Source organism: Tiliqua scincoides, chromosome 3 (assembly GCF_035046505.1).
Source record: "Tiliqua scincoides isolate rTilSci1 chromosome 3, rTilSci1.hap2, whole genome shotgun sequence".
Classification (NCBI taxonomy): Eukaryota; Metazoa; Chordata; class Lepidosauria; order Squamata; family Scincidae; genus Tiliqua; species Tiliqua scincoides.
In genome coordinates this window covers 36225260-36249874 of record NC_089823.1, presented here as the reverse complement: position 1 = coordinate 36249874, position 24615 = coordinate 36225260, and the positions used below count along the sequence as shown (strand labels likewise).

The following is a 24615-nucleotide window of genomic DNA, read 5'->3' as shown; positions in this document are numbered from 1 at the left end:
TGGTCTTCTCGGATTTCCGCCACCTCGTGAGGTGGCTCAGATCTGAGTAGACACATTTAGGCCAGTGCTGCACAACACTGGGTATAGGGAGAGTTTTCCCTTTGCTTTGGGTTGTGCCAATTCTGGCCCCAAACTTGCGCTTGATGCAGCACAGGCCCGCTGGCCTGCCTGCTCCAGCACAAGTTAGGATTGAACCCTAAGGGCCGAATCCTATCCAAATTTCCAGCTCTGGTGCAATCGCAATACAGCCATGAGGTAAGGGAACAAGAGTTCCCATACATTAAGGAGGCCTCTGCGACTGCCTCCCCACCATAGCATACAGTGCGCACCCCATGGGCACAGCTGCACTGGCAGTGGAAAGTTGGATAGGATTGGGCCCTAAGTCATTTTCCTCACCAACCAAAAATGTACACTATTTTTAATTTAATAAATAATAACATAATAATAATAATAACAACAGGTATTTATATACCGCCTTTCTTGGTCTTTATTCAAGACTTTATTCAAGGCAGTTTACATAGGCAGGCTTTATTTAAATCCCTTATTAAATAGGGATTTTTACAATTGAAAGAAGGTTCTTTCTTTTAAGAACCACTACATTCAGGTGTTTCATTCCGATCTGGCTTTACATTCTGGCCTCCATCCTCCCACGCTCAGAGCAGATGGAATAGCTCGGCTTCAGCTTGTCAGCTGCTTCAAGGTCGCACGTTGCCGGTGGCCTCGAACTGGCAACCTTGTGGATGTTATCTTCAGGCAGACAGAGGCTCTACCCTCTAGACCAGACCTCCTGCCCTAAATGGTTGAATAAATAAATATGTGCCTGGCACTCAATATAAAAGGCAGAACCATGCATGAAATATGGGCGAGGGGCAAGGTTAATAGTGAAGTCAACTGGATATGTGCCCGTCATTTCATTTGTGAAGCCATGACAAACTGCTCTGATGCTGCAACTAAAATACATGCTATCATCTTTCTTTTTATATTATATCTGTCTTCCTACATGATAGATAGTACTCAGAATGGTGACTCTGAATCATTCAAATCCCCTGAGAGAACTTGTACAGGCTTTCCATTAGGACCCATTAGGACTAATCCATTAGGATTAGTGCAAGGAGTAAATTGTACCCAGGCCCAGGATCAAAATGACAGTTTCTCCTGGAAATACCTTCTCAGCTGAATAATAATGACAGGCTAAAAATAATTCTGATTCAATACTTCGTATCTGTATATGTATAAATAAAATATTTGTGCTGCTTTGAAGTTAAAAAAATATATATTAGCAAAACTCATATATTTTGTTCCTAGAAAATATCATGCATTCATCAAGGCATTGCAAACTTACATGGTTTTTTTTTAAAAAGCTTTCTGAATTCCTGGTTTAATTTCTGCTTACTTCAGAATTGTATTAGTTCAAAATCTGGCTCCTTACGTTTATTAATACTATTAATATTTACCAGCATAAAGTCACAGATAACTAATTTTGCTTGAAATATTTCCTGTGTATAACTTTCTCTGACTATCAAAGGACATGGTATACTACATAAAGGAGAATTGGCACAGATTTGCCTTCAACATTTTTCAAGTTTTGCTGCATACAAAACGAATGTACTCCCTGAGGAGACAGACAATGAATTGAATGACTGGAGTTTCAGTGAAACACAAAAATAATCCTTTTTTAACGTTCTAACAAGGATTTTTTTATATTATGCATGAAGTGGCTCCAACAGCAATAATGAGGTCAGTCATTTGGATTATTATTATCTTTGTTTTGGCAGTGCCAAAGACTTTTATTTTCCAGCACAGTCAAATTCAGCTCCTAAGAAAAGGCCTGCAGAACTCCAAGCATCCACCAAGGAGAGTCTGTTTGAGCTTGCAATGAGAGATGAAATATGAGGTGATTTCAACATTACAAAACAGGACTTTTATAAAAGTGTGTTTTCTTCTCCATAGGCAATACAACTTTGTTTAGCTCGCATCCCACAACAGAAACTGATATTGCAGGCAAACAAAGATTCACAGGTATGTTTAAAATAGCTGCAATAGTTTGGTACTGATAAAATCATATTGAAGCATTTGTATTATTGTCTGTCTTCCCAATAATGGATCCTTTTAATCATTCTCTACTACATTTTGTCATGCTTTATTTCCACCTTCTCAGAACTTACAGCCATTTTCACAGGTTTCCTCACTCCTCATCAGCACAGTTCTTACTGTTCAGCTTGCAGTTTATTTACTCAGATTGCTTTCTGGCCATATGTACAGCTGCACACCTAGTCCTAGCACAAGTACAGTCCAGGAGGTCATCTCAGTACAAAAAGACAGTGTCAGAGCTCTTACCAGGGGATTTACACTTACCAAGGATTGTGCTGTGAGACTGGATAGACCAGCATACAGGGCTTACCCTGGGTCCTGCAGCCAGTGCTTAGCTGTATGATGCAGAGTTCTGCACAGATTATCTACTTTGTCCCTTCCTACTGCACCCCCCAAATCCACTAGATAATGCTTCATAAGTGTTGAACTTGTGTTAGCACAGAAACAGGCACATAATTGTGTACTGTGCTTCCCAGCATCTTGTTCAGATGGTTTGAAACATGTATGCTATCAGTCAGTAAACATGAAGATATACACACCATACATTGTCCCAAGTTCATGTAATGTAGAATCTCAGAGACAGAGTATGAAACAGAATAATCTCTCAAGATTAGCTGACTTCTACTACTGTACCCGTTGCTCCTGGCTGATTGACTCTGCCATTCAAGATAGCATTCCACTAAAAGTAAATCAAAGCACACAGATTCATATAGTTTGTACAGAATGCAGCAGCCTGTGTGATTGTGGGAGATTAGCAATTTGCCTGTTAGACTTTTGCTCTGGTGGCTACATTGGTTGATGGTTTGTTTCTGAGGTCAATTTAATGTGTTGGTTTTAACCTTTAAAGTCCGTAATGGCTTGGGACCAGAGTATCTGAAGGCCTGCCTTCTCCCATATAGACTGACTTGTCCCTTAAGATTTTCAGAGAGGGTCCTTTTTATAAGCATGGGGGGCAGTGGTAAGACGAAGGGCCTTATCCATTGGCCCCCCCCCCAAAATGTGGAATTACACACGCATCATTGTGTGCAGCATTGTTACCTGTATACCCATAATGCTGCTTGAGGTTTACCACTTTAAGTGCTGTTTGTGAAAACTATACTAAATACTGATGCTGTTTTTCTAGGTGAACATGTGAAGTACATGAAAAAAGATGAAGATGTGCCATGCTCCATCACGAATACTCTTCAGCACTTCCCAACAGAGGACGGAGAAAACAGGGAGGTAGCCACTAGCCCTCCACAAAATCCTCCTACCAACCTCACTGTGGTGACTGTTGAAGGCTGCCCATCCTTTGTCATACTGGATTGGGAAAAACCCAAAAATGACACTGTTACAGGTTAGTTAAGACTTTTGAACTTTTAAAGTACTATCATACATTATGTGATATTCTCTTTCATTTGTGGAGATGATGGAGAATTTCATTGTAGTCCATTATTCCTGTGGGCAAAATTAACACCATACTAAACATCTGATTGATTGATTGATTGATTGATTGATTGATTGATTGATTGATTGATTGATTGATTGATTGCCTTACTTGAGTCTTGAGTCTCATAGAAAGTTCTTATACTATCCAAGCTTCCACGAGCAGCTGCAAAACATGTCTCAGGCTAGTTCTCAGGGTATTATCCATTTCTTGCCAGTCCACATTCCTTCATCTCTAGCCAGTGGCTTCCGGTCACCCATCCAAGGCAAGATTTGAGCTGATCCTGCTTATCTTTTTCAGGAATGTGAAGCTCAATCTCTAGATCACACCTTCTTTTTGCCACTTGCAGATGTTCACAGATTGGAGAGCTATCCAAGCCATTTCCTTTAACTTTCCTTAAAGGCAAATTCTCCGTCATCGACATCAGGGCAAAGCAGTTATCTGCATTATGTGAACACATGAAACTGACTTGTACTGAGTCAGACCATTAGCCCTTCTAGCCTAGTATGGTTTACTCTGACTAGCAGGATTGCAGGCATTGGACTTACAATCCACAGCACAACACTTACTGTCTGAAAGCCTTGAAGAACTGAACCTAAGGCCTTCTGTGTGCAAGGCATGTGTTCTGCCACTGATCTATGGCCTCTTTACTAAGCTGTGTTCTGTGGCTGTTTGTGGTATCCCTGTATTCATAATATGTGCTTTGGTAGTTAGTTACATGACTTACAACCCATCCTGCTTTTCTGAGAAGCTCAGAACAGCTTAATGGAACCTGAATGCAGTCTTCCTTCTAGACCAGGGCTCTTTAGACTCTGGCCTACAGGCCAGAACTGGCACCTTTCCAAAACCCTCCCCCATGTGAATAGTACTTACTGTTCCGCTGGGGAGCCTCCAAAAAGCACCTCCATGTGCCTTTCCTCACTTTGGAATAGAGGGGAGGCCATATCTGCGGATCCCATATCCGCAGATTCATTTATCCACTGATCAGGTCCGGCCCTCCCAGCACTTACTCCCCAGTGCGGGTTGCCTGGCTTCTGCCAGGCTCAGGCTCAGCTCAGCAGCTCAAATAAATGAGTTACGGTTTCATTGTGAAACCAGAAGTGACATTTTCAATGCCTTATAAGGCATTTTCTGCAATAAAATGCAATATTCTTTTTTGTTTTGTAAATTGTCATTTTCCACATAAGAGGTAAAATTTTTTTTTTTTTAAATTCTGTACAATGTATGTAAATTTCACGGATCATTTAGTATGTAAAGTAGGAAAACATCACAAAATCAGAAGGTCTGAGACACAATATATAATACTTCTTTGTCCCAGTCCTGTCCCGATTCACGGCTGCGGGACAGTGTCCCACTCTCATTAAAAGACCTCTAGCATTGCAAGGAGCATGCTGCCTCTGGCCATTTTCAAGCTGCCCCTGCAAAGCAGCATCAGCATTGGGGGCCCACTACTGCAGCTGGCAACCTGCTCTGGTGCAGGTAAGGTGGTGTGGCGGACAGTTTGTGGGTGGGTGGGGAGTAACAAGGCATGTTAGGGGGAAAGCAGGGCAGGGTGGGGATGGATCCAGTGGCAGTTGCACACCTCGGATCTTATCCCCTCTTTCCAAAACCTCCCCGCCTTTTTTCTCTCCTCAGACATACACCACCAAAATGGCTGGCATATGTCCACAGAGACCTGTAGGCAGCCTGTAAGCTTACGTGGAGTTAAGTAAAACTGTTTTTTATTTACCTCTCACTTTCCTTCAGGTTGCACATGCCCCCCCCCCCAGCATGCAGCATGCACCTTTTTGCCATAGCTGCACACTATAGCACAGTGAGGAATAAGCTTGGGCTCTTAGTATATAAGGCCCATCTTCATTGTTGCTCACAATGACCTAAAATTAACTATTATAACAGTGGTAGTTTTAGTTATGAAGCATGATTGGTTGGGGCCAGACCTTGCACAGATGATAGGAGGAGGTAATTGGCCACAGTTGAGGTGGAGTTTCCTTGTGCAAGCAAACTTAGCTGATTTTCCCCCACACAAAGCCCCCAGAGAACATTGAACAACATTCTTCTTCATTTCAGAATATAAAGTTGTATCAACTGAAAATGGAGCCCCTGATGGAAAGAACAAGTGTGTCACAACTACAAATCAAACCCATTCTACAGTGGAAAATCTGAAACCTAACACAAGGTAATGCTGAGGAGATATTTCAAAGGAATCTCACTGTGATGTTGAAGACAACTTCAGGAATCCCTTGTGTGCAAAAGTTATTATGTCTAATTCTCCCGCAACCATTAACTAAATTGTTACAGAATCAGTTGCAGCTGGACCCTGCCTGGGTGGGCCTCAGGAAAGACACCCTCTCCTATTCCTATTCCTATTGCCTACTGCCAGTCATTACCATCAACACCTTTCCTCAGTCACCATCACTGCTAATAAATAAAGCAGACATTATTCTTGAGTCTGTTCTGTGAGAAGACATAAAGCTGATGCTTAGCATTTTATCATTGCATCAGAGGGAAGGGGCAGGTGATGGCAGCAAGCTGGAAACCACCTCTTTTTGTACTACAAAAATATTTGGTAGAGATTCATCTTTTTATGTCAGGAAGACAGTATAGTGGCATTAAACCTTGTTTATTATGGACAAGGACTTTACATGGGGGGGGGGAGGAACCAAGAAGGTAGACACAATTGTGAGCCTTGTTAATGAATGACAAATCCACTAAGCGTGCAGTCCTAACCCACTTTCCAGGTCTGACATAAGGGCAAGGCAGCTCCAAGGTAAGGGAACATACATTCCCTTACTTTGAGGAGGCCTCCGTGATTGCCACTCAACTGCAGGGTGCAGCACATGTCTCATTGGCACTGCTGTGCCAGTACTGGGCCTAAGATGAATAAGAGGAATAACCAGGGGATGTTGGAAAATCCCCTGGTGGCTTCCTACGCATCTTGTATCACACCTGAACTGGAGAATGTAGTTGTGGACTAGAAGGCAATGACAAGGATCTAGCATCATGGGCTGATTCTTCTGCCTGACAGTGGTGCTTTAAGAGATATTCATGTTGGCCGTTGCCTTTTAACACTATAGCAGTCTTTTAAACTGCTGACAATTTCTTGCCTTTGATTTTGTTGGACAGCTGGATTCCTGGAAAATTTCATGTGCTTATTACAGATTCAGAGGATTCAGGTGTTCCATTTTCTCATAGCAGCACATGCCTAATAATATGTGTTTGTCATTTGTATTTCATTTTTTTTTAACTTAGGTGAAGAGTGTTTTGGCTTTTGAACCTGGAAAACTATCAAAAATAATGTTTGCAGTGTCTCAGAGTAAGGAAAAATATCATCTTGAGATTTGACAGAATGCAAGCAACTAGGAAAATACAAAACTCTTAACTCATAATTTGGTTCACTCGGCATTCTTAAAATTATTAAATGTTGCTGCAGTGAACAAAATTTGGCATGTTAATCAGTCAAAATAGCATTTATGTATTATGAATCTTCATACCTGCATGTCTTGGTCTCTTAACAGTTGCTTTAATCTGAGGAGCTTGAAGTAATTCACAAACAATAAATGCAAGTCTTCACAAAGGGGAATATATTTTTGACCTATTTAAAATAATAGTTGGCCCACCAAGTAGTTTTACATATTCTCAACGGGCCAATGCTAGTTGCATATCTTGGCTACAACCCACCACAAAGTTAAGCATTCTTTAGCCTGTGCTGAAATGTGGCTTTCACATACTGAATCATGCATGGTTGGACACAATGTAGGCTTAACTATCAGGCACAGGGCACAACCCTAACCAGGTCTACTCAGAAGTAAGTCCTGTTTTGTTCAATGGGACTTACTCTCAGGAAAGTGTGGTTAGGATTGCAGCCACAGTCTCCCCCAGATGAAGCTGGAGATAGTCTTTGTGGACATATAATGTTATCGTGGATTCTCTGGCTTAGAAGCAACCAAAGAATTATCTAGCTGGAAAAACTTATTTCTGCATCCTGGTAATGCTGCTCTATGAATTTCAGCAGAGCCATGACAGAAAATATCACACATACACCCCCTAATAGGGGCCAGTGAAGTGGGGTAGAGAGTGGTGATGGGCCAGCATCACTGAGCAGTGATCCAGGCAGAAGAAGCTGGTGTCTCAAGGTGGCAGTGAAAAGAGAGAGACTGAGAGCCCAACCCTGGGCTCGGCGTGCAGGCACACACTGTCACAAACGTGCCATAAGGCACGTTTGCAGGCCCTACTGCCGTGTAAGTGCCAGTAGTAGCCCAACGCTGGCCGGTGCTGGGCTACCGCTGGGCAGGCGCCCAACCTCCACTGCTCGGCAGTCGTGCAGACCGCCAAACAACAGAGGGGTAAGCAAGGGCATGGGAGGAGGCAGGGAGGAGGTATTCTGAGGAGGGGGAAGGCAGGCAGAAGGCGGGGAGAAGGGGGAGGAGGCATTATGGGGAGGTGGTAGAGGGCGGGGAGGAGCTGTTATGGGGAGGCGGGGATAGGGCAGGGGGAGGGAGCGGGGAGGGAGAGAAGCGGAACCGGTGGAGCGATGCTCCACCAGATCCAGAGCCTCCATGTTGGGCTCGCTGCCCTACACAGAGACTCTTGATTTTCCTCAGACCTTTCAGTTGACAGTAAATCGAGTAGCCCCATTGCAGGGCTACTCCTTTTACCCAGGGGAAGGGGACAAATGTCCCCTTCTTCTGAGGAGCCGCCAGCAGCTGCTCAAAGCATGCAGGATGCTGTGACAGCCATTTTTGGTGCCATCGCAGCCGTAGGCCCTGGGCAGCTCAGGATTGGTCTGTCGGTCCACACTGGGCAGGGCAGCAGAATCCAGTGTGAGCCTATGGTGTTAGCAGCACATGTCTGCACTACTGTCTATTCAGCTATGTACCTGCATGGTGCTGAGTCCTTTAATATTGCCAGAAAGAGGCTGAAGTCCCCGTGACCACTGTCGGTGATAAATACTGCCCTCTGCCCATTGAACTGGTCATGGGTGGTAATAATTCCATCATTGTCTTTCTTCCACAAAAAAAATGCCTTCTTATTTTCTGAAATTCACAACTACTTGCTTTTATATGTTGAATTCATTCTGAGTCAAATTCTGAGGTTCAAGCTCTTGTTCTTTTTTAAGCATAATTATTTTAATAGTGTATAATGTATGTATAACTCTCTTGGGGTACAATCCTAACCACTTTCCAGCTCCGACATAAGGGCATTGCAGCTCCGAGGTAAAGGAACAAACAGTCCCTTACTTTGAGGAGGCCTCCGTGAGTACCGCCCAACTGCAGGATGCAGCACATGCCCTACTGGCACCACTATGCCAGTGCTGGAAAGTGGGTTAGGATTTGGGTCTTTAGTTTACAGCTCTCTGCAGTGCCTTTTTTACAACTTAGAGCTCATGTTTTCTTTATGTTGATGAAAATGCAGTTTTTAGGCTTCAGTCCTATTCATACTTCCTGGGAGTTAGCCTCATTGAACATAGTGGGATTTACTTCTGAGAAGACATGTATAAAGTTGCACTGTTAATTTCTTCTTCAATCACCTTTTCAAGCTAATGCTAACCTTTGGTTTCTGAAGCAACAACATCTATCACATATGACTTCTTGATATATGAAATGCATGGATGATTTAAAACAGCAGAACAGGGCTTTTCCAAATTCAATTAAATCATAGACTTTTTTTGTTGTTCTCTGTCTTTTGTATGTTAAAAGAGGAAGGGAATGGAAACAGAATTGGTCTAACTGAATGCCTACTCAGTTGAGCTACTTTGATGTTGAATTGGAAAATTGGCAGCAAAGTTGTTTGGTTTGGGCCCAATTTAAAAGCTTTATGCTTTCACAATTCAGATTTATCAGTCTATAATCTGAATCCAAAGCTGCTAGCAGTAATAACACTGTCATTTCCCCAAATATATTTACAACTATGTGTGGGGTTGGGTATTTTTTTTTTAAAGTCTAGCCAACACCATGTTTTACTGAATAATTTTGTTTTGAGGGTAATCAAATTTACGTAGCACATTACTTTATTAAAATAAAAATTTTAATGAACTTTATCCTTGCCAGTGCATGTGTCAAGTTGTGGGCCACTATGCACACCTGTAACCCCCCCCCCTCCATGCCAGCATATTTGTACCATCCTCCTCCTTAACCATCTCATCCCCTACTGCTGCTACTGTTAAAGTGTTAGGAGGAGATGATCTTGGGACCAAACCATCTCCCTCACTGAATAAATTGAGAGTCAACTCAACACAACCTTTTCTCTACAGGTGTCCTGAAGAAGGGTGAGCCAGAGGGGTCCCTTCATGGGACCTCCTTACTTTTCCCTTGGATCGATACAAAGGAGGGCCAAGTTCCCTACCTACCCAGATTTAGCCTCCAGGTGGACAGGAAGGAGGTAGGCAGGGTTAATGGAATGACTATTCCTCAAAAGGCGAAGCCCCAACTGCACACCAAAAAAAAAAAAGGATCCTTCTTGCCTCTAACCATAGGAGGAAACTGATGCATATGTTAAAAAAAAAGTTTTAATAGTTCTCATGTTGGAAGTTGAAGTTGAAGGTGAATCTAGGTCTGAAGAAGTTAAAGACTACCATTCTTAGAGACTTGGTAAAACTATTTAAATTCAGGGGGTCTTAACCTTCGAGTTCACACAGGCACCATAACTCATTTCTATCTCAGCAAACATTTTAAAAACATGACAAGTAGTGTTCTCCAAGGAGTCAGTCTCATTATAACAGGGAAAATTTGAGTAAACTTTGTCCGGCCAATGCTAGCCCCTTTTAAGTCCCATTGGGAGACCACCAATGCCACCGATGAATTACACACATGCGTGCATGCACACACTTATACAAGTGTTTAGCTTTGGTCAGATCATGCCATGCGTGTTCAGGGTGCTTTCAACTTGGAAACAAACATATCTGGCAACATCCCCTTTGAATTTTCACAGATCAAGTATCAGTATTTCAATTTTAAATAAGATTTTGGTGTCCTGCTTCAGTTATTGTATCAAGTTAGTCACCATTTTCAATACAAATGCAATGTTAGTCACCATTTTCAGGCTGTGCGATAACAACCAGATCTGACAACACCATACAGGTAACAGTAAATAGATGGCAACTATTAGAATGTGATCAAATGATTTTTGAGTAGCCATAGCTAAACCATCCCTTTCTAATGAAGGAGATTTCAAGGCAGATGTACCTTTTTTGAGTTTTTAAGCCAGGAACTCAGTTGGAAACTGCATATGGAGAGGCTTTTTAATTCAACCTTTTCTATGCATTTACATTTTTGTCCTGTTGTGTGATGTGGAAAATAGTGGAATTCCTTTTGTTTGCCAAGATTCCATATGGGATAGTAATTTCCTGTGGAAAAAAACCCTGCTGCAACACAAAGAACACTCATTTAATTTGTGCAAGTATATTAATTATCCTATGCTGTGTGGGTTGACCTGGTAGACATATTTGGTCCTTAACCTTTTCCAGTAGCAGAAGGCAAAGGAGGCACTAAACTCTAAAAATATACTGAGTTGGCTTTTTGGCTAGCTCCTAAACCCTGGTTGCATTTCAGTGTCAAGAGTGTGCCCAAAGAACAGTATCACCTCATTGCACAGTCTGCTGCATAGGAAGTTGTTCACCTTGGGACTTAGTAGAACTGGATTCCTTTAAGCAGAAATTAATGAGGCTGAGAATCGTTTCTTGGCTTTGAATCTGCTAAATTCATAGAGGAGAACATGTTAAAGCAGATACATGGAAAGTGCTTCATTGTGTGTTTTTTTTTAAATTTTGCTTGTTGATTTGTGATTTGTATACATCATCCCATTTTGTACAATTCTTGGGCTTGTGTTTGTGTTTCTACATGTGGTGAAAAAAACTTGCATATAGTATACTACAAAACAGATGCAGGTACAAACTAAATCTTACACTATGTCTGTTGTAACACTCAAAGCAACCGTTAGTCCCCTTACAAAAACTTGTAAAGAAGCATTAGAGGCCCTCATGTGACTTTATCACGCAAGAAATTCCCTCTTAAGACAAAGGAGAAGAGCCTTTGCACCAACCCAAGTATATTTTTGTGAAACTTTCTATTTTCAGGGCTGCTTCATACAAGATAAACAACCAAGGCAGACATCACTTTGATGCAGGAATTTGTTTGTATCCTATAATGCATTTGACAAATGAATGCATATCTGTTTTGCTAGGTGTATGAGCAGCAGGAAGATCATACTTTCTGCTGCTTATGGGATCGAACTTTCTCTGATGTGTGCAAAATAGAAATGACATTTGTTGCATGTGACACTGTACATGCAATACACCTGCAATTTGTGACACAGAAATGATTGCCATAACAAAGCACTTTTCTCAAGTACTCAGAACAGTTTCACATGCTTTATCTTACTGTGGGCGCAATCCTAACCCACTTTCCAGCACCGGCATAAGGGCAATGCAGCTCCGAGACAAGGGAACAAACATTCCCTTACTTTGAGGAGGGCTTCATGAGTACCGCCGTACTGCAGAATGAAGCAAACGTCCCATTGGCACAGCTATGCCAGTGCTGGAAAGTTGGTTAGGATTTGGGCCTAATCCTTTTATCAGTCCTTTAGGATAGGCCACATTTATTTCTGTACATGAGATACTTGCTATTAGTAATCAGGACCATTCTTTTTTTTCTCATTTTTCTCCTAGTTATGAATTCTTTGTGATTCCTAGCAACCCCCTTGGTGAAGGTCCAAGCAGTGATTCAAAGCCATTTAAAACTGAGTCAGGTAAGTGTTTCAGTCGTTGTATAAATTGGCCATTAGTCTCTTTAGCTCTTTCAGTTTGTCAATAACTACCAATACAGGGACACCTGCAGGCAAAACAAGAACTATCCAGCAATTTGTGTCAAGGGACCATTTGCCCAATTTGGACATTTGCCCAAGTTTTCTGTAAGACTTATTTTCTTCATTCTCATGTACAGTGCTGCTGTGGAATTTCTTTTTAAAAATAACCCACCTACTTATTAAATACTACAGAATGTTTACATTATTAAATATTATTACATGTTTACATTTATGATTACTGTAAACTTCCTTTATTTGGCCTCGAACCATCCCATATCCCAATCATCCCAATCACCACGTTTTTTAATGTTCTGCCCTTTGGTATTCAGAGAAATAAATGAGCAGTTTGTATCCTGAATGTCAGTTCCCATTAATGCTCTGACTTCAAACAACATCACATTTGTACAAATTAGAAGTCTTTTCCGAAATGTTAGAAGTTATATTACAATCTGATCTGGTGCTTGTTTTTTTTCCCCCTCAGCGGACCCAAGAGTGAATGAGCCAATTTCAAGTAAGTCCTTTGTAGCATTCTCTGGTGAGAACATTTTTCTGAGGTGAGACAATGGCATGACAGAATGAATTTGGAACAGAAAGACATTTGCATACGATTTCACTTTTATAACCACTGCTTTTGCAAAGAATTCCTGCCAGTCTAAATGTTTACCTGTGAGATCTGCCCAACCAACGTGATGTGTTGCTCCAGTGGCTCAGAAGCAACAGACTGAAATGAGCCAGGCACAGCTCGTATTTTCTCAGCCCTGTCACGAAATTAAATGACAGGCCTGTGAAATGAATAGACTGTTCTCACTTAATAAGTGATTTAACAGAGCGCTGCACACAGCAATGTTTTGCCGCTATGCTATAGAAAATATGCCATCAGCTTCTGCTTCTGCAGAGCTCTTAAAACTTTGGACGACAGTGAAGAAACTGCCATCAACTGATATTAGGGGAATTCAAGTCCCTGTTTAGGTGCTTAAAAAGTAGGAGTGATCCAATATATTCAAGACAAATGAGTTTCTTAATTCATTTAAGTGGCTCATGTTTAATGCTATGTAGAAATACTCTTCCTTCTCATGGTATCTAATTACATTCATTATACTGAGCAGCTGACTCTGCCCTACAAGGTAAACCCCCTCAGCAAAATATTTTCCTCATCTCATGCCTCTAACTATATAATACAGTACACTGAACCTTTTTAGAGATTTGTGATGAATGCCTTGTTTTTTCCTAATTTTTTGACTATTTTTCCTTATTTTTGGAGACCTAACTCCCCAGAAGCTCCTAGGCAGGTTCAGCTGTCTATAAAGCTGCTAATACATTCTTCTGTTACCAAAAAGGCTGCTTTGTTTAGGGGAATTAATATATTAGCCTTTTGGAAACTTTTTGGGACCATAGGCTGGATAACAAGACAGCGTAGAGCAAAGAGATCCCTTGACTAGCTTAATGAGGAGACTGGGAGAAAGGTAACTTTCAATCAAAGGATTATATTTTTATTGCAAAAACACACAAAGGTAAACATAATACACATGGAGAATTGATAAGTATAGATTTCTAGTACTTGTGTATAGTGTACCTAGCTAGTGGTGGCTGCATGTGCCATGTATTTGGATGCATCCGAAAAGGAATCAGAAACGGATAGGGTGTAGGGAAGTATTTCAGGGGTTCCTTAATCTGCTAAACCCAGTTGCTGACTAAAGATGAGGAAGAAGGGAGGAATAGATAGGGAAGAAGGTAGGGTGTTTAGACGCAAGATATATTTACCTGTCGGGGGGGGCAGTTGGAGGACGAGTCCCGTGTAGGACCACTCCCGCAGGAGGGCAATCAGAGAGAGAGAGACATGTGCTCGGGGCTTCCTCTTAAGGGATTGTGTGTGACCTGGAAGCTGACCGGAAGTATCCCAGAGCTGTGCACATGCTCAGTATACTCACAATGGTACACGTGGAGTATGTGATGAACCGGAAGGAAATCAGCTTACCAGCCAGGCTGACCTTCTGGGGGAGGGAGGCAATTTGCATAAGGTGCTTAAGAGTGATAAAGCTACAACAAAAGAACAATAGACTTCTTCCTCCATAGGTGCATGCTTGTTTTGCATAATCAGGAGACATTCCTTGACTGGAGGAGGGGATGTAATCACCACTTTGCAAACTTGTGACTTCTACCAGGGCCTTGGACTGGGGGGAAGGGTGCCCTGTATTCTGAGGTTTGACCTGCATGAGTTTTTAATCCATAATACATACAAAATCACAACTTGGATGGGAAAAGGAGATTTTCACGTAACACTTCTACAACAGTTTTTGTCCTGTGTGAAACACCATTATCAACTAGCCATGTGTGTTTATGAATTCAGTTCAGCTTTCGCTGCCTGTAGTAGCTAAACTTGTTCATCTAGGTAAAGGGGTGAGATAGAATAGCCAGGTAGGTTTCACTTCACAAATCAGGCAACTGGATGAGATAATCAGGCTTAAGTAACTTAAGTTCAAGAACAGGGATACTTGTGTGTGTTTTCTGCCAGATCTACTGAGAAATCTAATGTTGGCTTGAGGAAAGTGCACCCACTTACTCTCCAGTAAGTATAGGAACTAGGTTAGTGTGAATAGCTAATGAGAGGGACTGTAATTCTAGCTAGACATGTCAAGAAATCAATTTTATTTTGTTTGTTCCTCTCTATTCCAAGCCCAGCCTACAAACTTCACTGGTTGATGGGAGGCTGGCGAAGAACATGGTGGCTTCTGTGCTTTGCACTTGAGAAGCATCCCAGCTCCCTATGGGACACATAACTTACTCTAATAGTGGTACTATGTTCTTAAACATTTCTCTTCCTTTCACAAGATTTCAGTATTTATGTCAAATATATGTTGTTGTCCATTAGACTGAATCACTTGTTGTTTCCTTCTAGTGGGAAAAGATGCAATTTGGACTGAAATCAAATTCAACTCTGATAGCTATTCTGAATGCAAGGGGAAACAGTTTGTGAAGCGGACCTGGTACAAGAAATTCGTTGGTGTACAATTGTGTAATTCCCTGAGATATAAAATTTACCTCAGTGATTCACTTACAGGTATGAAATCAAAAGCAGTCTCTGTAGACTGCCAACAGCTAATCATATTGGATGGCTGGTAATGAGAGCTGACAAAGGTCCTCTTGCCAGTGGAACAGCGTGCGACAGCACTAGTATGCCGAAAATGGTTTTCCTTAGCAGAAAGAGCATAGTGTTGCTGTGTGAAATCATGATATGATACAGAACTAGGCAGTGACAGGGTATGACTAGACAAACTTCTATGCTATCAGGAGACTATCAGCCAGACTATCAGACAGTCTCGCCCCAATTGCTTCACACAGGAGAGCACCCAATCGTCATCACTTATGCCACTCATGAGTGAAGTACGGAGAATGCTTTTTTGATTGTTGTTTTTATGAGAGTCCATAAGCATATAGTAAGGTGTTTCCCAAACTCCTACAAGGGAGTTGGGAGCACCGTGTGTGCAGGATGGGGCTATGGCAGCAACAGGAGCGCAATGCTGCTGGAGATGGGAGAGGTTTTTTTACTTACTGGCCACCAGCACTGGAATCCTGGGGGGTTTGGGGAGCCCTCTGCAGGGCTCTCCGCGCCTCCAAACATGTAAAAATAACCAAAAAAGGGTACTTCTGGTTTTGCGACAAAAACTGGAAGTGCCCTTCTTTTTTTAGATGTTTGGCGGCATGGGGAGCCCTGCCAAGGGCTCCTCAGACCCCCCAGAACTCCAGCACTAGCTGCCAGTAAGTAAAAAAAAAGTTCTCCCATCCCTGGCAGGAGCACGATCTTTCCTTCCTTTCCCCCTCCCTGCCCCTTAAAGGAGCAGGGACAAGTGCTTCCATGGCTGGTGGGTCTTGACCCACCAATTTGGGAATTACTGTTACAGTAGATATGTGTTGCATATGGGCAACATATGGGTGTAATCTGAGCTGACAGTGCCAGACATCTGATCAATGAAGGTCTTCACGGGTACATGCACCCATCTCTGCATCAGAGGGACAGTCACTACAAAGATGAAAACACTTTCATTTCTATAAACATTTCTATAAACTATCAAAATATAATTAATTTTGTGTGATTAAAATTTTTTATTAAAACTAAGGATATATAGATGATAATTATAGAATTTCAGGGCTGCAAGTGACTTATTTTGTCAAACCCTATGTTCAGGGACAGGCCACCTTAGTACTTACTTTGTTGCTCTCATTGAAAGCAAATGTTCATATATTAGTCAAACAACTATCTGGTTTATTTTAGTGTCTCCCCTCATATAAATATGCCAGCACTATTCCTATAAAACAGCAGTCACTATAGACCTCATATAGCAAGCCCTCAATGTAAGTATTTCTGAAAATAGCATCTAAAGGGAAAAAGAGGGGAAAGTTTAAATTTGGAGAGTTGTCTTCAGTGGTTCTGGAAAAGATTCTGACATTTTAAATTTCCTACTGTCAAACTAAAAACATAACTGTCTCTAGAAGCCATTTTCTACCCCAAAGCACATACAAAAGGATGAGGACAGGTGCAGCCCAAAGTGACTAAATGTGCTTATTGCTCTCAGAACATCTTGACCCATTCTTTACAATTAAAAATGAGACTAAGCGCCCAAACCTATCCAACTTTCCAGCACCAATGCAGCGGCAATGCACCCCTGAGGAAAGGGAACAAATGTAACTTTGAGGAGGCCTCCCTGACTGCCCTCCCCCCACTGCAGGATGCAGCACCTGCCATGTTGGCACAGCTGTATTAACACTGGAAAGTTGAATCGATTGGGCTCTGAAGCCAGAAGCTATTATTTTTCCACCACTTTCTTTAAAGGTGAATAAGAACATAACATAAGAACATAAGAACAGCCCCACTGGATCAGGCCACAGGCCCATCTAGTCCAGCTTCCTGTATCTCACAGCGGCCCACCAAATGCCCCAGGGAGCACACCAGATAACAAGAGACCTCATCCTGGTGCCCTCCCCTGCATCTGGCATTCTGACATAATCCATTTCTAAAATCAGGAGGTTCCGCATACACATCATGGCTTGTACCCCGTAATGGATTTTTCCTCCAGAAACTTGTCCAATCCCTTTTTAAAGGCGTCTAGGCTAGACGCCAGCACCACATCCTGTGGCAAGGAGTTCCACAGACCGACCACGCGCTGAGTAAAGAAATATTTTCTTCTGTCTGTCCTAACCCGCCCAACACTCAATTTTAGTGGATGTCCCCTGGTTCTGGTATTATGTGAGAGTGTAAAGAGCATCTCTCTATCCACTCTGTCCATTCCCTGCATAATTTTGTATGTCTCAATCATGTCCCCTCTCAGGCGTCTCTTTTTTAGGCTGAAGAGGCCCAAACGCCGTAGCCTTTCCTCATAAGGAAGGTGCCCCAGCCCCGTAATTATCTTAGTCGCTCTCTTTTGCACCTTTTCCATTTCCACTATGTCTTTTTTGAGATGCGGCGACCAGAACTGGACACAATACTCCAGGTGTGGCCTTACCATAGATTTGTACAACGGCATTATAATACTAGCCGTTTTGTTCTCAATACCCTTCCTAATGATCCCAAGCATAGAATTGGCCTTCTTCACTGCCGCCGCACATTGGGTCGACACTTTCATCGACCTGTCCACCACCACCCCAAGATCTCTCTCCTGATCTGTCACAGACAGCTCAGAACCCATCAGCCTATATCTAAAGTTTTGATTTTTTGCCCCAATGTGCATGACTTTACACTTACTGACATTGAAGCGCATCTGCCATTTTGCTGCGCATTCTGCCAGTCTGGAGAGATCCTTCTGGAGCTCCTCACAATCACTTCTGGTCTTCACCACTCGGAAAAGTTTGGTGTCGTCTGCAAACTTAGCCACTTCACTGCTCAACCCTGTCTCTAGGTCATTTATGAAGAGGTTGAAAAGCACCGGTCCCAGGACAGATCCTTGGGGCACACCACTTTTCACCTCTCTCCATTGTGAAAAAATTGCCTATTGACACCCACTCTCTGCTTCCTGGCCTCCAACCAGTTCTCAATCCACGAGAGGACCTGTCCTCTAATTCCCTGACTGTGGAGTTTTTTCAGTAGCCTTTGGTGAGGGACCGTGTCAAATGCCTTCTGAAAGTCCAGATATATAATGTCCACGGGTTCTCCCGCATCCACATGCCTGTTGACCTTTTCAAAGAATTCTATAAGGTTTGTGAGGCAAGACTTACCCTTACAGAAGCCATGCTGACTCTCCCTCAGCAAGGCCTGTTCGTCTATGTGTTTTGAGATCCTATCTTTGATGAGGCATTCCACCATCTTACCCGGTATGGATGTTAGGCTGACCGGCCTATAGTTTCCCGGGTCCCCCCTCTTTCCCTTTTTAAAAATAGGCGTGACATTTGCTATCCTCCAATCTTCTGGCACCATGGCCGTTTTGAGGGACAAGTTGCATACCTTAGTCAAGAGATCTGCAACTTCATTCTTCAGTTCCTTAATAACCCTTGGGTGGATGCCATCAGGGCCCGGTGACTTATTGATCTTTAATTTATCAATGAGGTCTGAAACATCTTCTCTTTTAACCTCTATCTGAGTTCTCATATTTGAAGAACTCCTCGGTCAGGAGGGGCCGTTCGGGCAGCGGTATCTGCCCGAGGTCTTCTGCCGTGAAGACAGATGCAAAGAACTCATTTAATTTCTTTGCCATCTCTAAGTCTCCTTTTATCTCCCCTTTCCCTCCCTCACCATCCAGAGGGCCAACCGCTTCTCTGGCGGGTTTCCTGCTTCTAAAATATTTGAAGAAGCTTTTATTGTTCCCCTTAATGTTGCTGGCCATGCATTCCTCATAGTCTCGCTTGGCCTCCCATATCACCTTCTTACATTTCTTTTGCCACAGTTTATGTTCCTTTTTATTCTCCTCATTAGGGCAAGACTTCCATTTACAGAAGGAAGCTTCCTTGCCCTTCACAGCCTCTCTAACTTGGCTGGTTAGCCATGTGGGCACCCTCCTGGATTTAGTGGAACCCTTCTTTCTTTGCGGTATACACCTCTGCTGGGCCTCTATTACTGTTGTTTTAAGCAGCCTCCATGCACTCTGGAGAGATTGGATTCTTTTTACCCTCCCTTTCAACCTCCTTCTAACCAGCCTCCTCATTTGAGGGAAGTCCGCCCGTCGGAAGTCAAGGGTTTTTGTTAGAGATTTGCCTGGTATTCTTCTCCCAACGTGCACGTCAAAATGGATCGCAGCATGATCACTGTTCCCCAATGGCTCAGTAACGTTTACATCTCTAACCAGGTCCTGCATACCGCACAATATTAAATCCAGAGTCACCTGTCCTCTGGTGGTCTCCGTGACTAGCTGATCTAAGCCACAGTCATTTAGCACGTCAAGAAATCCGGTTTCCTTATCGTGACCAGAATACAAATTGACCCAGTCAATATGAGGATAATTGAAGTCCCCCATGATTACAACCCTGTTCGTCCTTGTCACCTCCCTGATCTGTTTCCTCATTTCAAGGTCCCCATCAGATTTCTGGTCTGGAGGACGATAGCATGCCCCCAGTATTACATCGCTGCACAAGCCTGGTAATTTAACCCACAGAGATTCTACGGTGGAGTCGGACCCACCTTCAATCTCTACTTTGCTGAATTCTATCCCTTCCTTAACATAAAGGGCCACCCCACCTCCAACACGCCCCTGCCTGTCCCTCCTGTAGAGTTTATAGCCCGGGATTGCGGTATCCCACTGATTCTCCGCATTCCACCAGGTTTCCGTTATGCCCACTATGTCAATATTTTCCCTTGTCACCAGACATTCCAGTTCTCCCACCTTTGCTCGTAGACTTCGGGCATTCGCATAAAAGCATTTATACACAGAATGCCCCAGGATGCGCTGCTTATTCGCTCCTTTGTCCCCGCATCCTCTCATTGTGCCAAACCGTCTATCACATCCCATCACCCTACCTTTCCCAATTTCTTCTCCTACTCTGCCTTTGTCTTGTTGTTCTCTAACCTCCCCAGCCTCATCCCATAGGGATGAGGAGTCCCGAACCGGATGCCCCTCGGCTCCTGTCAGCCTTCCCCCAGGGATCAGTTTAAAAGCTGCTCTGCCACCTTTTTAATGTTATGCGCCAGCAGTCTGGTTCCATTCTGGTTCAAGTGGAGCCCGTCCCTCTTGTATAGGCCCCGCTTGTCCCAAAACGTTCCCCAGTGCCTAACGAATCTAAACCCCTCCTCCCTACACCACCGTCTCATCCACGCATTGAGACCCCTGATCTCCGCCTGCCTAGCTGGCCCTGCGCGTGGAACAGGTAGCACTTCAGAGAACGCTACCTTTGAGGTCCTGGCTTTCAGCTTCCTGCCTAAAAGCCTAAATTTGGCCTCCAGGACCTCCCAGCTACACTTGCCCACGTCGTTGGTGCCGACATGCACCACAGCCGCTACCTCTCCCCCAGCACTGTCTACTAGCCTGTCTAGACGAGAAGTGATGTCCGCAACCTTCGCACCAGGCAGGCAAGTCACCATGCGGTCCTCACATCTGTCGCAAACCCCCCTCTCTATGTTTCTAATAATCAAAACCCCCACTACAAGAAGCCCCCGACCCCCCTCCCACCGAGGAGTATCCCGAGTGCGCTCGGATACGGGCCCATCCCCTGGAGAGGGGGTCCCGCCTAGGGGATTGTTTCCCTGCTCTCCAGGATGACGTCCTCCAGTCCCGAGACTTCCCTCCCGGGCAGCCGAGGAGCTGCACGCCTGAGATTGGGACGAAGCCTGATCGTCCCCAGAAGTCTCCCCACAGTCCTCCTCTGCCTGCCTGCGCTTCTCCAGGTCAGCCACCAAGGCTTCAAGGGAGCGGACGCGTTCCCTGAGACCCTGGAGCTCCTTGCACTGAGGACACACCCATGACTTACGCCCCAGAGGCATATAATCATACATGTGGCACTCGATAGGACACTCGAATAGGACTTGCAGGGTTTTTGCTATCTCCTAATGTGAGTATGTGCAGGTGCCCTAATCCACCTAGAAACCGTTGGTCTGTGAAAGCAGGTTTCTATATGTATTTGTCGGGGTGAACCACACATATAAGATGGAACTCTGGATACAGTTCTCCTCTGTAGTTGTTTATCAGTGTTTGGGGAGCTGAACTTAGTCTCCTCTGAATAGCTAGTTGGCACAAATATTGCTTTTTGATAGGCTCCACACACAGTCCAAGCTGCATTGTGTGCATAGAGTTGGATAAAGGCCAGAATGTTTACTCTACGTATAAGCAGTTTTGTGACCTGCTTTGTGTCTTCCGTTAGTTATATCAAAAATTATTTAAGCAATGCTGTATGGTTCATTAACAACATGACACCAACCAAGGGTCAAATCCAGGCGTGTCAGGAGTGACTTATTTGGGAAAATACAATAACTTTAGACATTTCAAAAGAAACTTGAAATATTATAATAATAATAATAATAATAATAATAACAACTTTATTTTTACCCCGCCTTTCTCCCCAAAGGTACTCAAGGCGGCTTACAACAGGTTAAAACAGATTAAAAACATAATTTAAAAACAGATAAAAGCATATAACACATATCATAAAAACAGTAGTCAGATAAAAAGTAATCAGGTAAAAAGAGCATAGAGCAGCAAATAATAAAAGAATCAGGCCTTTACCAAGTATTTAAAAAATATTAAAAGGTGCTGAAAAGATGTTAAAAAGGCCAAGAACTCAAGAAGGCTTGTTTAAACAGAAGGGTCTTCAGGCCGAAAAGTCTCAAGAGAGGGAGACATTCTTAAGTCAAGTAGAAGGGAATTCCATAGCATTGGTGCCACTACTGAGAAGGCCCTATTTCTTGCTGCCGCCCCACATACTTCCCTAGGCGGTGGCACTTGTAAAAAGGCCTTCTCTGATGACCTAAGCGGTTGAGCCGGATTGTACGGGAATAGGCAATCTCTAAGATACCCTGGCCCAGAGCAGTATAGGGCTTTAAAGGTCAAAACCAGCATGAAATATGATTTTAACAGCTACTTTAGTTCTGCATTAAGGGTGAACTGACATACTAAATGCTCGTCTTAAAAAAATAGACACTGTAGTCACCATCCTAAAGTGTCAGAGGATGAAAAGACTGCTCTTTGCATGACAGACATTGTAGCAGGCAGATGTTTCCATGATGACTAGAAACAATTTATGGCTATAGAGTTCAATTCACATTACACACATGTTCATGTGAACAAGTTATGACCTCTAAAAACAGTATACGTTGTCATGCTAACATTTTTTCACCTAGTGTACCACCGTATGTTGTTTTTCTTGAATACTGAATTACAGTTGTATTTGACCCATTCAGATGCTTTAGTGGTTGCTGTGTTAGTCATATTTTAGAGGAATATTACTTTATGCACAGTTAATAACATATTGGAACAATTACCTCCCCAATTTGTTTGTACGAAGTGACTCCAATTCAACTAGGGACCGTACACTTGCAGAAGTAAACTTGCTGGATGGCTAATAGGGCATACAATTCCCCTGCCCAATCCTGCTGTTCCAGCTGCACATCACATGAACAATGTCATGCCAGGTAGCTATCTGAGATTGGGAGAAATGCTCTGAATTTAGCCTAACAGCTGATTGCTACTGTCGCAGCCTATTTAGCAGAGCACATGCATCAATTCTATTGGGGCCAATAGATGTTTAAAATCAGACACGTTGCCTTTTCTTTTTAGGTTAAAAATGTTTCTGTCATTTTTCATGAAATTTATAATGTATTTCATCTTTTAAAAGCGTTCTTAATGTTTTCAGGAAAATTTTATAATATTGGAGATCAGAGAGGACATGGAGAAGATCATTGCCAATTTGTGGACTCCTACTTAGATGGAAGGACAGGGCAACAGCTTCAGTCAGACCAACTACCCACCATAGATGGTATGTTCTAGAAATTAGAGTTACCCATGTACTTGCCCTCTGCAGTCAGCAATCTCATCCAATGAAACTAGCCACTTCCAGGGAAATAATGGTGGATTGAACTTTTGAGTGGTCCTGGTACACAAGTCCTGAAATGGCCCCAATGGAATATTCCCCTCCCTGCTTTGGAAAGGACATTAATATACCATGTACCCCCTCCCCCATAGGGACCAGGAACTGGGCAGCAGGTGGACAGAAATCTTCTCCTAGCTGTCACCTGCAGCTAAAAGTGCAGTGAAGAACTCTTACTCATCTAGACAGTGGTGGGAAGCAGCTGCAGCAGCAGACTGTCCTTTCTTCCCCCAGTGCCCTTTTATAATTCTCAGATGCCCCAACTCCTGATACTGTGTTGGGGATGGGAAATTTCTAAGATGGTGCCAGAAGAGGAGGTTCTCTGCTGTTGCTCCTTGTTGCCTTCTGGTAAGCCAATAAAAAGGCTTACTAGATGGCAGGGGGGGAAAAAAAACTTCAAGCGAGTATAAGGGGAGTGAATATAAACAGGGATAAACATATATCTATAAACCGCTTTGCAAACTTTTCGTTGAAAAGCAATATATAAATACTGTTAATAATAATAACAGAAAAAGCAATGGGGGGGGAAGCAACAGCCTGCCTTCAAGCCTCTCTTGCTAACTAACTTTCTCTTCTCCAAAGCTATATTGCTGCATGTGCATTCGCTTCATAGCTGACAGGTCCTGTCTTTTGTGCTCATGTATGCATATCCTAGAACACATAGTAAAGTGAGAAATGGCTTTCAGGCTTAGGGATGTTTCACACATGACATCACAGCAAATGCAGGCTTGCTACTGAAATTACACACAGCAGAGAACCCCAGCCAATCTTAGCTCTCCAGTGAGTGTACGTGTTACACATTTGCACACAGAAGTGTGTTCACCCTTTAAGCCACTGCTTCCCACCTTGTGGTCCACGAGACCCTAAAAAGTGGTCCGCGAGGTCTCCAAAAGAAAAAGATGACCTTTGATAACTTCCAGCATCTAGCCAAGCAAGTTCTACCCCATGCATCACCAGGGAGGGCAGAGAACAGTCCACTTGCAACGGAAGTCAACACTGAAGTGCTGGCTGCAGCTGTAGGCAGTTTGTTCTCCGCCCTCTCTGGTAGTCATTAGGGGAGCACTCACTTGGGAGGTACTTCCCCACAGACCACCAGAGAGGGTGGAGAACTGACTGCCCACAGCCAGCACTACATGTGGTCAACAATGATTCCAAGTTTTACCGTGGTGCTCTGCAGGTCCTAAAAGCTGGGAACCACTGCTTCAAATATTCTTAATATAAGTAAAAAAAAACAATTTATTCAGATATTTATCTTTTTCCCTCTGAAGAGGCCCCCCCAAAGCATCTAACTAGGAGGTGTC

The 24615-nt window shown here is 43.2% G+C and overlaps 1 protein-coding gene across 1 annotated transcript in view; it reads left to right on the top strand.

Annotated features, from left to right (window-relative positions):
- The window catches only part of ABI3BP (ABI family member 3 binding protein), a 186417-nt gene that overhangs the window by 161563 nt on the left and 239 nt on the right, over window positions 1-24615 (top strand). Inside the window, exons 40-46 of the mRNA XM_066621268.1 lie at window positions 1951-2019; window positions 3215-3427; window positions 5585-5693; window positions 12180-12259; window positions 12798-12827; window positions 15213-15374; window positions 23081-23203. Coding sequence (XP_066477365.1) covers window positions 1951-2019; window positions 3215-3427; window positions 5585-5693; window positions 12180-12259; window positions 12798-12827; window positions 15213-15374; window positions 23081-23203 — 786 coding nt within the window. The remainder of the gene's footprint in view (window positions 1-1950; window positions 2020-3214; window positions 3428-5584; window positions 5694-12179; window positions 12260-12797; window positions 12828-15212; window positions 15375-23080; window positions 23204-24615) is intronic.